The sequence below is a fragment of the Nansenia antarctica genome, assembly GCF_963989245.1.
Source record: "Nansenia antarctica genome assembly, chromosome: 1".
NCBI lineage: Eukaryota > Metazoa > Chordata > Actinopteri > Argentiniformes > Microstomatidae > Nansenia > Nansenia antarctica.
In genome coordinates this window covers 9,814,702-9,830,439 of record NC_137674.1, presented here as the reverse complement: position 1 = coordinate 9,830,439, position 15,738 = coordinate 9,814,702, and the positions used below count along the sequence as shown (strand labels likewise).

Sequence of the window (15,738 nt, the reverse complement as noted above, 5' to 3'; positions counted from 1 at the left end):
TGGGAATAGATCAGAGAGTAGAACATTTCTCCAACATAGAATGTTTTGTCTACAACTACAGACATAAAATACCTTAAGTTCTTCAATCTGCTGCTTTACAGTCACCAGGTCTGTTCCCACAGGTGACATTGAATCCAGTTTGCTCTCCACGATGTCCACCCAGTCAAACATTCCCTACGGAGGAGGAGAAGAGGCTATTGTCACTGGGAGAATACAACGCTAGCTTGACAAAGACTCAGGTTTCATATTCAGTATCGTCTGTATCACTTAATCCACCAATTGTTCTTATGTAAACCCAAACTGTCCATAATGCAGACAAAGCTCAAAGTGAAATAGAGACAGACCTTTAGTTATTCATGTCTGAGAGTTGTTAGGTGGTTCCAAAAATTAGTACACTTTTAAACCACTTAAAATCACTTAATTAAACATGAAACATGAGATGAAACATGAAAGAAAACATTAACATGTTCAGGGACCACACACTGCACTGTAAACAACTTACAGCCAATATAAACAAAACACATTAAGTACTACAATCCAAATCTAGCTAAGTATTTAATTTTCACGTCTAAAGCGAACACTGTATCACCTCCCATTCCAAACACTGTAAATATTGAAACCCTTGAATCTGTGTGAGAGGCGTTAAGTGGCCACGGTGCTAAATCGTAACATTAGGCGGCAAGCACATTCACATTACTGTGATTAATAGGGGGCCATTTGTGTATTGATCAGAAGACTAAAACATAACCAAAGACATGGACATGTTATACGTGCTTGTGAGTGACTTGTTTTCCTATGAGTAAAGGCCGGGGGAGGTAGAGTGAATCATAACACAATGACTGATGAAACCTCACCTAACTTGTACAACATGCAAAGAATGATATCCATTCCCAGAACTCCAATAACCTCCAGTACGTCAAACTGCTAAATGTTTGGCAGGGTATTCAGTGACAGCAGCTGCTGAAGAGTATGATGATAATAATAATAATAATAATAATAATAATAATAATAATAATAATAATACATTAGACTTATATAGCGCTTTTCTAGACACTCAAAGACGCTTTACAAACTGAAAAGATCGAGTAGTAATAATAAAAAGAAACAAAAAAATAAATACGGTAAGAGAAAGTATAGGGGCCTAATTAAGGTAGTGCTGGGGACACATGGGAAGGGGAGGGGGAGAGGGTTAACTGGTGAAGGCAAGCTTGAAGAGGTGGGTTTTGAGGGTGAATGATGAAACATTCAATATCACTATAATGAACAGTAGCGCGTACCTGTAGGCCATCCTGAAACTGTACAGCGGCCTGCATGGCGTCCTCCAGTCTGTCCACCCTCTCCTTCCACGACTTGTTCAGGGTCTCCCACGCTGAGTTCACCTGAGGAACGCGACACAGGCTCACATCAGTAAGGTCCACCACAGCAGTTAGTGCCACTCTGATACAAACGCTATACCGAACGCTTCAACGTTACATCACATTGGGTAGCAATGGTAATATTGATTATTCTGGACAAAATTAAACCATAATATTATGTGACGTTAACTAATCAGCTGAACAAATATCCATTTGAAATTCAATAAGATGCAAGTGAATTGTCTTCCGTTTGAAAAAAGAAAAACTTTGTCTAGAGTAGGCTAGTTGAGGCATCATGTCTCTTTTTAATATGGTCTTTTAAGGTGATGTCATTGATTACCTCATCAATACTTTTCTTTATTACAGGCTTATCTGGTTCCCCGCAGGCAGCCATAAGCTCCGCCCCCAAGTTTCGGACCACATCAAGCTCCTCCTGAAGCGCATCAATCTCCTCTTTGAACCCCTGTGAGAGAAGACCGATTGTGAATTCGGAGTACTATCTAAAGGTTAACATAAGGTCAACTCACTTAACCTACATTACACAGAGAGACATTAAAATACACTTTGTTAAGCAGAACGAAAATTAAACACAACGGACTTAAACGTATGTCTTTGTACGCACATAGACAATGGCAAACACAAATTCACCAGACAAATCGATTATGAGGTGTGGTTCTCTGACCTCTAGAGCCTCCTGCTGCTGTTTGACCACTGAGGGGTCCACCCCCGGCTCCTCCAGCTCTCTCAGGAGGTCCTGGGTGTCTTTGATGGTGACGATGAGGGCAGTGTGGTCACACCAGAACTTGTCTGCCAGGTCCATCACGTCCAGCAGCTTTGCCTCCCTCTCTTCCAGCAAGGCCTGGATGTCATTCCAGATGAACACCATCTGGTCCAGCTTGTCTTGCACCGCTGAGAGAAACACAGATTAAGAAACTGTCTGAATACGCACACCTCAACAACCTGTGCAGAGTGAGACCATGTCAGGTTAAGTATGGTTGGTCCAAACACCATACACAACAGCACTGCTCAAAACATTTCCCAACGATGGACAAGGAGGGACACGGACATTACCTTTGGCAGATATGTCCTTGTCAGCCCCCTCTGAGCGTGCAATCATCTCCTCCCCTCGCTGCTTCAGAGTCTCATAAGAGGGCTGTAGTTTCTCCAGGTCCATGGTAACAACCTTATTCTCTGCGATCTGCTCCCTGATCTTGTCCACCTCCACAGAGATGGAGGGAGGCTGACGCAGCCGCTCAACAATCCGTTCCAAGGACTCCAACATGGGGTCAATCTTGTCATGGAACTGAGGGCAGATAGATAGATGGTTAAACTGACTTATTGGGTCATAACATCTAGATATAACACTAGATCCAACAAAATCTCTGAAGTACTTTTATTTGTTCTTATATAAAAGTAAAAAAAAGAAGGAAAAAAAAGAAAATAATTTTAGTTCACGTTGGACATACAGTAAATGGACACATGCAAATTGCTACTGTAACTCAAAGTGTTCTTCAAACTAAAGGAGCAATAAACCGTATATAATGAATACTGATATATGAAAATAGAACAATCAAACCGTTTTAATTGAGGTTTAAGACACTACAAGCTGTAAACTAGTGCAAACCAGGGCAAACTAGGGCAAATCAAATCAATTGTCATAATAATCAATCAACATGCAATTAAACAGTTTAGTACCCACCCTCTGTTAGGGCCCGACAGATGCTAGTTAAACATAACTCTGCAGGTGAAACACATTCAAAGTTGGAACCAGACGTGCCCTGTTTTTACCATGAGTATTGTTGTCCTGTTTTCAAAGGAAGGATATGAATAATGTTTCCTCTCAGCTTTGAGGCAGGAACATGATAAGGAGTTTTTATCATGCCGGTTTAGCTCAGTTTTCATTAGAGCGATGCTATGTTGGCAGGTCATCAAACAGTCCCACTATGGGACACATCCCAAACCCTTTTTAAAACACACTTATCACCACTCAAATGCACTAAGTGAAACAACATAAGCCATCTTACGACCAAACTCAAATGCCGGTACATCCTTCACATAAACAATCCAAATGGTTTCAAACTCTACAACTCATGTCCATACTAAATGTACTTGACATCAGTGCAGCTAGGCAGCTATCACTGTGCCACTGGGCCTCATCTCTTCGGTCTGGGTGTCATTTATCCAAATAAAGTCATATCAAAGAATCAGAAAACCGATATGGGAAAAAAATAAGAATAGGTGAAATACAGTATGTAGAATAGGTGAGTAGATGAGAACAGAAAGGAGGCAGGTCAACTAAAGTGGGTATGAAATGATGACAACAAAAGTGGACGTGTCATTGTCACCTGAGTGGATTTGGAGGTGGCCTCATCCAGAGTGGCGGCTCTCTCTTTCACGTCGGCCTTGAGCTGGGCGTAAAGTAGGTCAGTGGCTGTGTACTTCTCCCTGATGGGGACCCCCTCCACCGGGCTCAGCTCCAGGAGCTGGGGGCCCGTCTTGTTCATCTTGTCAATGTGGGGCTTGTGCTCTGCTATCAGCTCTCGCATTTGCTGTGGTGGGGATGACATTGTCAGAGAACACATATGGTAGGCCTATAACAACAACAACAACAAATTGGCTATACAAACAATAACACTAAATGGTAGAGACTAGAGACAATAACTACAACTTCAACAATAATGTGATCAGGAAAAACTCCGGGCCCTTTATGTTTCCCTCACCCTGAGCTCCTCCTGCTGCTGTCTGAGGGCCTCATACTCGATGGCGGGCTTGGGTAGCTGGCTGAAGCTGGCGCGAGTCTCCTGTAACCATGGCCACAGCTCCTCATAGGTTTCCCAGAACTGGCCGGCCAGAGACTGGGCTCGCTCCAGCTGCAGATAGCGCTCCGAGTTAAGCTGACTGACAACACCGGACTTCTCCAGGAGGGCCTGGATTTTGGTCTGCTCATTATGTGACAAGGGAAAAAATAGATGTTTAAGCATTAGTTGAGTTAGTTACGTTAGTAGGCCTCAACCACATTCACAGTCACATAACTATTGTGGAGTGTCACTTGGAATAAACTGATGTTGTGGTGCTTTTTTACCTTCAAGGCTTGCTTTTCCTCTTGGTCTTTACTGTCCATGATGGCCTCTCCTGTTTTCACTATCTGATCCACGGCATCCTTGTGTCTCATGATGTCCATGGAGAAGCCCTGCTCAATCACAGGAAGATGTTTGGTTTGGTTGGTTTTGAATGTAATAATAAATAATCATAATAATAATAATAATCATATTAATAATAACCTTTATTTGTATAGCACCTTTCCTGCAAACGTTGCAGCTCAAAGTGCTTTACCATATCCACACAGCATCAAAATAATAATAGAACAATAGTCATCACTAAAACACACTATAGCAATAATATAAACTACATAATAAAACAAGAATAAACCATACAATCCAAGGGGCATAGAACAAATATAAACAAAATAACTAAATAAGATGGTTTCTTGTCATAGAGTAGACAGACAGTCCTTGTACGGTCTCCAAACACAGATTAAATAACATATTAAATTAAATAAAAATAGTCATTGCAGATGCTTTTTAGTCTAGCCTATAATTAGTCATAATCTGTGTGCACGAAACCAGCCTTATGTTAACAGCAGCTGGACAGCTAATACTGCACAGTCACAACACATGAATACATGAATTATTTACCGTACACCCCACAATTCATGTGATACAAGTTACTTTATACAAGTTTGGATGACGGTCTAGTCACGTCCTCACTGTCCGTTGCTTGAGAATTGACATCCATTACACAAACATCTGTCCTGTCGAATCACTTGCACACACAATTCAACCATAAATGTACGTGGCTGTGACTGTTGTAGTCCGACACTCTTTGTGATTGAATGCAATGGGATCTCGGCAAACATGTCCTGTTATGTGGTAGAAAAACCTTCATGACTCAAGCTACATCTGAACAGTGTGGTTTTCCTCACACATCTGACCCATATCTTACACACCAATCTCTCATGACAGAATGTACATTTTAAAATCGTCATAACCTATAAGCAACTGTTGTATAGCTTAAAAAATACGAATAGATTGTTGTCTTCTCTTAGGCTACCATAGCATTGTTACTGACTGGGTTTAAGACTTGCGATGGCGGTGATGTTTAGTTGATTCACTTTCTTTAGTGATAATATATGAATATATGTAATGCACATCATCCAGATGCAGCTGCAGCACATATCATTGTTTACTTGTTTGTATGGTTGTGGCCACTGGCGGACTCAGGGGGGGGGGGCAGGGGGGGCGACCGCCCCTCCTGATGCCCCCACGGTTGAAAAACGTCTCTCTTAAGTGCCCTTTTGAGTGGCAAAAATGCCCGTTTGAGTGGCGAAAATTAGAGGATGTGCCCTATTGGCTGCCCTTCCGTTGGTCTAAACTTGACCATGTGCACTGATGGGGTCCCATGTTGTGCAGTAGGTGCCCTTTTTTTCTTTTTGCCCCTGCCCTTCAAACACCCTGAGTCCCCCACTGGTTGTGGCCAATGTCTCTATAAACATGTATATCAAAACCAAACCTTCTGTGTCTGTAGCTGAGGGGTGGTCTGGTCCTGTCCAAGCCTGATCTCGCCCAGGGACATCAACTGCCTCTCTGCTCCAGTGAGCCAGACGAGCTCTGTATCGGCTGCTTGTTCAAACTGTACAGGAACATGGCACAACAATTAACAACTTAATTTCACCTGATATCTTTACAAGAATATTTGTGATGGGAAATAAAATATTAAAATATCTATTGATGAGTTTGACACAATTTAATGATGACTATGCAAAACCACGACCTGTTTAGTGTCTGTAGTACTACAATACATGTGCTTCTTAATTAGCAAATAATCAGATGCAAACGAACCCACCCTCTGTAACTAATCCCAGTGTTTAATGAACAACAATGACAGAAAAACAAAGCTCCCAGGAGGCTCCATGGCCAAATGAGGCAGGACTTTGAGCTGAAAGCAGATGCCATTTACACCATAATTGCACCAATCATCCAAAATGCAAATTAGCATCCTTGTCACAGGTCCCCTTTGTTGAGCAGATTTGTGGGGTTGTGGTGCCATTGTCAGTTTATAATTTCCCCCGTTTGCCATGGCCTGAGGCATATGACTGGTGTACCTGCTGTGACTTCAATAGGGCGGCGTCGATCTGGTCCACGTGCTGGGCGATGGCGCTGCTGGCAGCCTTGTATCTCTCGTTGTCCTCAGTCACTAGCTTGTCCAGACCCTCGCGGGCCCGCCATGGCACCAGCTCCAGGAGAGAGCTGCTCACCTCGTTCAGTTTGTCAACCTGGGGCTTGTACTCCTGGGCCTCTTTCAGCAAAGCCTAGATAAGAGGGAAGGACACACAATGAGCACCATCAACTCTATTCATCTGCCTGGTAAATGATGCTGTCATAGTAAATATCAGAGCCCATCTGTAAATAATAATAATAATAATAATAATACAAATAATCCTCTTACCTTTTGTCTGTCTTGTGCCTGAGTGAGTTGCTCTCCCACAGGCTGCTGAGCGGTGAAGGCAGCGAGTTCCCCCTCTACTGTGGCCAGCCAGGAGCTCAGGTCCTCATGGGTGTGCTGCAGCTTAGTGGCCAGAGTCAGGGCCTGGTCCAGGGTCTTGGAAACATTACCACTCATGGAGTTGATCTCAGCATACCGGCTCTTTATTCCGTCCAATTTGCCCTGGATGACAACCACCTCGTCACCTAAAAATTAAGGTTAATAATGTTAATAATATAGTCATAATATATCAGTGATCCTAAGGAGTGTGTTTCATTCACATTATGGTTGTACATGTGTTTGTCTGATTTATGCCTGAAGAAGGTCTATGACCGAAAGCTTGCAATAAACGACGTTTTTTTTGCACAGTGTTTGAGTGTGCGGATGCTGTTATTTTCCACTCTACTGATACTCTTCAGTTCCAGCACCTCAGCAAAGTTTGATCACGGATGAACGGTGTTATTTTCACTATTTGGATTGTACATGTATTTAAAAGACTGTTGTACCTGTTGTTTGTTTTAGTAACTCCATGCCATTGGAAATGGCTTGATCGACATTCTGCTTTCTCAGCTCAATGTCCTCTTGCAGGGCCTGGGGAACACACAGAACTTCAGGAACAACTCATAACACACAGAACTTCAGGAACAACTAATTTGGCCATGTTTGCATTAGGAGCCTAGCACCAATGGGGCTATTAAACTCAAATTGATGAAAAACTAAAACATAAAGTAACTGAAAATAACTCAAAGCGACAAATATAAATAGAATAGAAATAATAATAATAATGAATGAATAAATGAAATGTTAGGCCTGTGTGTAATACCAGTTGTTCTGCACGCTGCTTTTCAAGCACGTCCGTTTTGTAGTCTTCAACAGACACTTCACTCAGTCTAACGTGCACTTCGTTGAGCCAGTTCATGAGGGCCACCTCGTCCTCTCCAAAGAGCTGGGCGTTAGCCAGCGCCTGCTGGAGCATCTCAGCCTTCCGCCTGCAGCGCTCCTGCAGTTCTATGTAACTGGCCTGAGTAGAGTCCAGTTTAGCCTGGACCAGCTCCTTATCGTCCACTGAGCTCACAGTTCTGAGCATTTGACCCAGACTGACGGCCTGATACAGGTCTTTACTGTGACTCATAATCTCCTCTTCTAACGCCTGACCACCACCAATGGAACACAAACCCAGGGGAATAAACACACATACAAACACAAACAAAATGGGGAAAACAATGAAAAAATGATACAAAATACCGGAAACTGAATACAAATCTCAACAGAAAAGATCGACAAAATGAACACAACCAAATCATGAAAAACTGAACAGGATAAGGGGTGATGATGAAAACGATTGAGTTAGGAAGCAGCATGTCAGCGGCACCTTATGCTGGGAGATCTGCTCTTCCAGCTTGGAGGTCTGGGTGCCGATAGGTTCAGAGTTGGCCAGTCGTTTTTCTGTACCAGTGAGCCACTCAGCCAGCGGCTCCAGTGTCTCATGGAACTGCTGCGCCACGACCAGGATACTCTTCAGCTGTTTGTGCCTGCCACCATGTCCACAGAAAGAATGGTGAGGAATGAGGCAAGATTAAATCGGTCTCACCAAATACTTAGATTAGATTATGGTGCTTTTTTTTTAGACTAGCCCATTTATTTTTTATTTGTTTTTTTAAATGGGGCCTTGCGAAGAGGCAAGACATTGCGAAAGCACAACACAATAGCATTTAATCGATGTTTTACACATTGTATTACAAATAAACTGATTACACAGCAAAACGCTTAACTCATCGTTTTCTTTCTTCAACAAATCAAATCAAATCAAATGTTATTCGCCACTTATATTGCATACAGTTGTAATTGACATAGTGAAATGTTTTGGGCATCTTGCTCCAAGCTCTACAACAGCAGTCAGCAAACAATAATTGTAATAAAAAGTGACCAAAAGTGACCATAAAAAGACAATAGAACTAGTGCGATAATGTCAGCGCGAACTAATGTGTGCATGTGCAATGATGTCAACAGACGGGGGGGTTAATATGACAGACGATAGGTGGACAGACCTGTTCTCAGCCTTCTTGAGCAGAGCGTCCCACCTCTGCCCCAGGCCATCAATCTCCTTCCCGACCTTCTCCTTATCCACAGACTCGGCCAGCTCGGCAACCTTCCCTCCCTCCCTCCTAATCAGCTCCACCGTGGGCTTGCGGTCATCCAGCAGCCTCTGGAGGAGCTGTCCAAGGCAAACAAAGGATGAGAACTTATGAGGTCACTTCAACAAGCTTTGAGTACTTTAGTAAGTATCGCTTCTAGGGGAAAGAAGTCAATCTAATAGGCGTAAACGACATGTTCGTCAAACAGAAGCATTAGGTTAGCACAACACCATGTTTGACAATGGACACCAATAAAAAAAGATGGACGCCTAAACCATCAGCCTAAATGAGTGACTCTGAACAATGTCTGATTGAATGTATACTGCTGTCCGTTCACGTTAGTTAACTAGTGTGCTTACTATTTGCTCCTGTATCTGAGCCTTGACGACTTTGAACTCAGCAGAGGGAGGCTTTTGATTGGCCACCAGCTCCTCGGTGTCAGTCAGCCAGCTGAGCAGTGACTCCAGAGCATCCTGGAACCTCCCACAATGCAACAGGGCTTCCTGCAGCTGGGCTGAGCGCTCAGCAATCTGCAGAATAAGTTACGTTAGGTTAGATAAAGACGTTACATGTTTTAAGGCCAAATAAATGTCATGTTCAGTAACAAAGTGAATAACGCAATCTATCTAAAATAAACAAGAGCTGCGTAAGGAGCATCATGACTTCAAACCAGATCCAGAAATACCATTTGTGTTTGACCTCTTTGACATCTGTAAAAGCATCAATAACCCAGTGGGAGGAGGATTAATTAATGTGAAGACAGCTGACCTTTTTGTTAAGGGTGTTCCACCGTGTGTTGACATCCTCCAGGTCGTGTTCAAGGCCCTTAGTGCTGGTGCCTTTGGCAGCGTTCTGGATCAGTCCCTGGCCTAGCCAATTGATGTCTTGCAACTGGGTCTGCAGTGGATCAATCTCCTCTTTCTGGAATACCTGTAGACACAAATGTTTTAAATACATGTTGTATACCGCAGTACTACCAGATGAAAAAAACTAAGATAAACTTAAGACTGGATGGTAAATAATGTTCTCTCACGTCATTGTTAGCAATTCATACTGGCAAGGATTAAAACAAAACCAGAACAGGACAAGTTTGATGTTGACTTAAGCAAAATTCCTACTCAACATTTTAGGAGAGCTTTTAGAAAGTAGGTATACTTGCTTTTAAAAGGTTATCTGGAAATTATTCAACTTGGGACATAATGAAGGGCTTGATTCACTCTGTACTCTTAAGCTTTTGTATTTCCTCTGATGAGTGACGAGGCATTCCATTAGACTCTGAAGAGTGATAAGGCTTCCATTTGTTTATAATCTCAGCCACTGGCAGGATTCATAATTCCAAAGATATTTATGTTTGTATTGCTGATAGATACTTGTAAGTTCATTGAAATGCATTGGTTAGTTGGGAGCCATGTACTGTATTATCCCTTGAAACAAAACAAAAACAAGTCAAATGTGATTATCAACTAGGCCCTTTCAATGACATTAAGATGAATGATGTTTAAGCAAAAATAGCTATAGTTGTTGTCACACAATTTGATTCAGCCAATTCCTGAAGTGTGATTGTATACACAACATATACAGGCTAGACCACAACCACAGAGCTGCCAAAAACAAGCTCTTTATAACAGGGTTGCAGCTTCTGGAAAATAAAGTATAGCAATCTGTTAAAGCACAGCTGTGCAGGATCACAGGCAGACTCACAGGCCAGGCTAGTGTGCTAAACCCAATTCAGCCATCGTCTAATCGGATATACGAGGAACAACCTGCGCCAGCACCCAGGAAACACTAATCAAATGTGCCATATCTATCAAATAAAATGTGATGTTTGGCCAGTTGAGCTGGAAACACCATGCAATGCTGGAGGAGACTATTTTTGGGTACCTGGGGGGAGGAGAAGCCCATGAGGTCCATTTCGGGACATGCAGCAATAGCGGTTAACAAGCTCTCTATCTCATCTTCCCCCATGTGCTGGTACGTCCGCTCGCTACCATTAGCCAAGCAGGCCTGCCTCTCCACTGACTGCAGGAAGTCTTCCAGGTCCTCCATGCTGTATTTGGACGCGCCGTGTTGCAAATTAAACGCTTTCGCGTGAACATCCTGCCTACACTCCGGCAGGGGCACGTAATTCCCGTACGGCTCCGGCTGAGTCACGACCACACTGATCAACTCGCCGTCCTCCTGGGACGACATATCCTCCAGCAGCTCCGCCGTGGAGAGCTCGTCGTAGCCCGTTAACGTCCTGGAGTGCCGCTCGGAGCTACCGTTTTGTGTCATCGAGGTCGACCTCGACGGCACCCTGCCCACTGAGTCTCTGTGTCCTCCGTTAGTGGCGGTCAGCTCCGGTTCACTGAGGTCAGTCGCAAAGGTGCCGCCCCCCTGCTGGGACTCCTGCACGGGGCTGCTGACGCTGTGATACAGCCCCCCCCTGGGGATGGGGTCCCTAACAGGGGAGAAAGGAAACTCCTCCTGCCCCGAGCTGAGGGAGCGGCCTGGTTTGAGGTCCCCAGACACGTGCATGGCCTCGGTGGAGGAGAGGCTCCTGGTGCCCGGGCCGGGTCTCCTGGAGGTCCGGTGGCTGCGGCGCTGTCTCTCCGCCGTGGGGCTGCACAGGCCCGAGTCCTCCTCTGACGTCAGCGAGTTCGTGACACTCCGGCCTCTCCTGCCACGCACCAGGCCCTTCCTCTCCACACCCTCGGTGCACAGGGTCCCGCTGCGGCTGGCGTATTCGCCCAGGTTGGTGGGGGCAAAGTTCCTCCAGGAGCGTCGGTGGTTGGGCTGCTCTTTCTTCTCCCCACCACCTCCCTGCAGACGAGACTTGGGCAGTAAAGTGCCCGCTCCCCTGATGACGTCCCCGTTGAGCTTCAGGCCTTCGAAGACAGCACGTTCGTCCAGCCTAGCGGCCTCTCTCATGCGGAGCTCGAAAGCGCTGGTGGAGGCCGCTACTCCGTTCCCACAGAGGCTGTTGATGTCCAGGGTGCGGTGGGTGTAGGGCAGGGTGCCTGTGAAGTGTCTGGAGGCCAGGCTCCCCTTAGAGCCACAGTCAATCTGCTCATTGAGGCGGACGGTGTCATAGATGGATCTCTGAGGCACATAGCAGTCATCAATGTTTATGTCCTCTTCCTCTCCTTTCCCCACACAAGAGGGGTTCTGACGGAGACAATCTGGTCTGCTCAGAGGTTTTCCCATATTTCAAATCAACTGACTAAAAACAAACTACAATACTACTAAACAGGTAGTAATATGGTTTGAGGTATGTGTTGTTTCAGTGCAGAAATGTGCTGCAAAAGCAAAAAGGTGCTTAAAATATACTATATAGACTTAAAATATACTATACTATAGACACGAAATTGATCATATCAACTGCAATTCGTTTTCATAACAAATTACTAAAACAAAACAAATAATCAGTTTTCCTGTACAATTACTGTACTGTAAAAATATTCATAAAAAAACATCAACATAAAATATATAACTCAATAACAATATAGATCCAAATAATATGGACCCAAATAACACTGTTGCAAAAATTCTGTCAGAAAATGTAGACTGCAATCAGTATCTGTAATAGGAGACACAGTCACTCCATTCAGTCACCTATCCTCTGAGAATTCCCTATTTGGTTCTGTTCGCCCCATTGTCAAAACTTGCTCATCATTGTGTCTTGCTCTGCTGGTCCCTTGTTTCCGCTATAAACATCCCTCAAAAGTGCTTATTTTCTTCCCCAGATCCCTGGAGCATCCATCCACAACAAGCTGAGGGAAATCTTTAGTGCAAAGTAGAAATATCCTGATACAAATCCAGCAGGGCTCTATAAAAAAACAAAGGGCAATCTGAGAAGAGCCGGTACTCCTGGATAAACAAAAAAGCCTGCCCTGCCTCTCTCGTAGTTCGCCCGGCAATGACAGACACCCACCCTTCTGGCAGAGGGCTGGAGGCCCCGCCCCCGCTCATTATTCAGGCAACATCTGCCACAAGTCCATTTGTGCTGAGGGCTGCCCCGGCACATGTTGATTGGTGGACGCCTGACCCTTTTTTTTTTTTCTTTCCCCTTCTGTCTCCAGGGCCCGTATGACTTTACTTCTTAGTCATCTTCTGCGTCCCGGCCGGCACCATCACTCTCTCCCTCTCTCTCTCTCTGACCGAGGGGACGGGGAGGGGAGGAGCACGCACCAGCCTCTCTCTGCTCTGAGAGAACCTAGACCAGCAGGCAGCAGCAGCGGCGGCGGCTCTCGCTGTGGTGACGTCACGGCACGCTTAAATAGATTCTCCTTTTTCTCGTTTTTCACTCTCTGTTGTTGTCCTGTGGACGGTTGCTGAGGACCCTGCAGATATTCTTAATTACTCTGGAATGCTGTGGGAGGCATAGGCCCCAGGTAATTTAACACCCACAGCTCTGCCAAGTGCATGATGGGGATTTCTTTAATGGCAAGTGACCACGGGTAAGAGAAGAAAGGAGGAGAGAGGGAGTGATAATGAGAGGAATTTATTTTTGTTTCTTGAACTGTTGGCACTATGGTAACAGAAAGGAGTTGAACCATCCCGACTTCTTCAACCACCCCTCTGTGCTTGAGAGGACAGACAAGGGGAGACTGGCAAGGATGAATACGCGGTTAACGAGATCTCTGGGATTTAGAGAAAGGATATTCAGCAGCTGAATTCCACATACTTTTGTCATAATCCAGCCATTTAATTAAATTAAGGGAGGCAAATGATTAATCTGGTCCTTCTTCCAAGGGGCTAAGGCTGTTTCAGGTCTGCTAGTCAAGACACATGTAATGTTAACTTATATTCAACATATTTTAATCAAATATTTAATGTGATTTAACACAAACACAATGGCTATTCCAATCAACACAGGATAAACAATTCCTAATCAGAACAGTCCAACATGCTACACATATCTCCTGCATACCGATATTGAGCATTAGGAACATATAACATTGCCTGTGAATAATGTTTTTCACACAGGCTATTCAGTCCAAAGGTTAAAGAAGGGCTACATTTCTTTGTGACATTATCTGCAGGGAAACCCCTTTCAACAGAACTACTCATCAGTCACTCACACTCACAATGGCTCGGAATTAAATTAAACCGTTATAAAGGGTTGAACAAAGATGTCAATGAAGGAAATTCAAACGCTTTTCTTGATTGTGTGTAAGTGCACTTTTTAGGGCAGCTTCAACACAAAAATGGTCTTAAGTGCGTCAGAACAAACACACAACGTAACTATATATGAGCATCACCATGAAAAGTGATCTCCATCATAGCAAAACAATGTGTAAAAAAACAACTCAGATGTTCTGAGACATGGAGTTTCATGTTTCACCTTGGGGAGAGTGTATCATAACCAGGGCAATGAGTAAGCTACACTACGTGGTCTTCTTCCCAACGGCACTTTCCCCTCATCACCTTCACTGAGAGAAATAGCTATGATTCACGGGGGAGAAATTCCTTTTAGGTTCACAAGAGACACTGATGTAACGTCTGTATGGAAAAGAAAAGACGCCCACACCTCCCAACTCCCGGTCCCAATCAGCTTTTGTTACTGGCTTCACATTACTATGAAGGAGTACAGAGCAGCTCCCCAGCAAACACTCCAGATTTGTTACCACAAAAACAATAAGAGTGAAACCATGACCTCCAAGGCCTCCCTTACAACCCCTTACCTAAAATGGTAACAACTCGTCCAAAAGCTGAACCAGTGTTGCCTGTTTATTTCTCTCACAACAGCTGCCAATGAAACCCAAAAATATACCCAAGTCATAGATCTACAAATACACAAACGGAGCATGAAACCTCTATTTTAGACTTTAAAATATCCCATTCAGTTCAGCCTCTGTCTGGTCTCTGTCTACATGCTGTGTGTTTCATCACAGGACTTCGTACACTGTAAGGAAGAAATACTTTGAGCTGGAAGTCTCTTAATGCGAACCATCGTTCTCAGGGTACGTTTTACTTGAAGAAAATGGTGGCATGAACAAGGACAATGGAGATTTTCCGCTAGCAGCTGAAGTCTTGGTGTGCACCCTACCCAAGCAGACTCAGGATGGGACAATGAGGGGGTGAGCAGCACTGCCAGAATGAAACATGTCACTAAACAACAGCTGGCAGTATTCAATTCTTGGATGGCTACACATCAAACCTTCTTAAACCCGGCAACAAATTCAGACATTTAAGTTGTGGTCGGCATTGGCTGTTATATTACACTTGTATTTTGATATGGTAGTTTATGACATCTATATAAAACCGATGTTGAGATTAATCAGTGTAAACAACCTTCTTGTAATAAAGAATTATCTTTAATATGAACACAATTAAATAAATTCCCTCGGCCTATATGTGTGTGCAGTGTTGCACATGTATGTATAGTATTGTCTTGATATAATACATTCAGCCCATATAACACATAATCGTTTTAATATTTCAAATCCAAAAATAGATGATCCTCTTGCATACAGGCTTTTATCCCTGTTTTATCTAATATACAAAGAACAGCATCTCTGTAAGTGTAATTAAATGTTACTGAATTATAATTGTTTGTCTAAATCATGATTTAGCAGAGAGCAAATCTTCCAATTAAAGACATATTCAATAAAATACATACAAGACATTGAAATCCTTTTTTATTTTTTTTAAATCTACTGATAGTTTGTTGATTGGCAAATTGGGCTTTTAGATAGCTGTGTTAAATAATTTGAGCAAATTAG

At 43.6% G+C, this 15,738-nt stretch overlaps 1 protein-coding gene across 1 annotated transcript in view; it reads right to left on the bottom strand.

Moving 5' to 3' along the window:
* Positions 1–15,738, bottom strand: part of dst (dystonin) — a gene marked incomplete at its 5' end in the record, with an annotated part of 136,747 nt that overhangs the window by 24,549 nt on the left and 96,460 nt on the right. Inside the window, 17 exons of the mRNA XM_080534608.1 lie at positions 73–174; positions 1,278–1,379; positions 1,696–1,818; positions 2,038–2,264; positions 2,427–2,658; positions 3,701–3,904; positions 4,076–4,294; positions 4,438–4,545; positions 5,925–6,044; positions 6,517–6,723; positions 6,861–7,102; positions 7,403–7,487; positions 7,720–8,046; positions 8,269–8,428; positions 8,945–9,111; positions 9,391–9,561; positions 9,800–9,961. Coding sequence (XP_080390734.1) covers positions 73–174; positions 1,278–1,379; positions 1,696–1,818; positions 2,038–2,264; positions 2,427–2,658; positions 3,701–3,904; positions 4,076–4,294; positions 4,438–4,545; positions 5,925–6,044; positions 6,517–6,723; positions 6,861–7,102; positions 7,403–7,487; positions 7,720–8,046; positions 8,269–8,428; positions 8,945–9,111; positions 9,391–9,561; positions 9,800–9,961 — 2,958 coding nt within the window. The remainder of the gene's footprint in view (positions 1–72; positions 175–1,277; positions 1,380–1,695; positions 1,819–2,037; positions 2,265–2,426; positions 2,659–3,700; positions 3,905–4,075; positions 4,295–4,437; positions 4,546–5,924; positions 6,045–6,516; positions 6,724–6,860; positions 7,103–7,402; positions 7,488–7,719; positions 8,047–8,268; positions 8,429–8,944; positions 9,112–9,390; positions 9,562–9,799; positions 9,962–15,738) is intronic.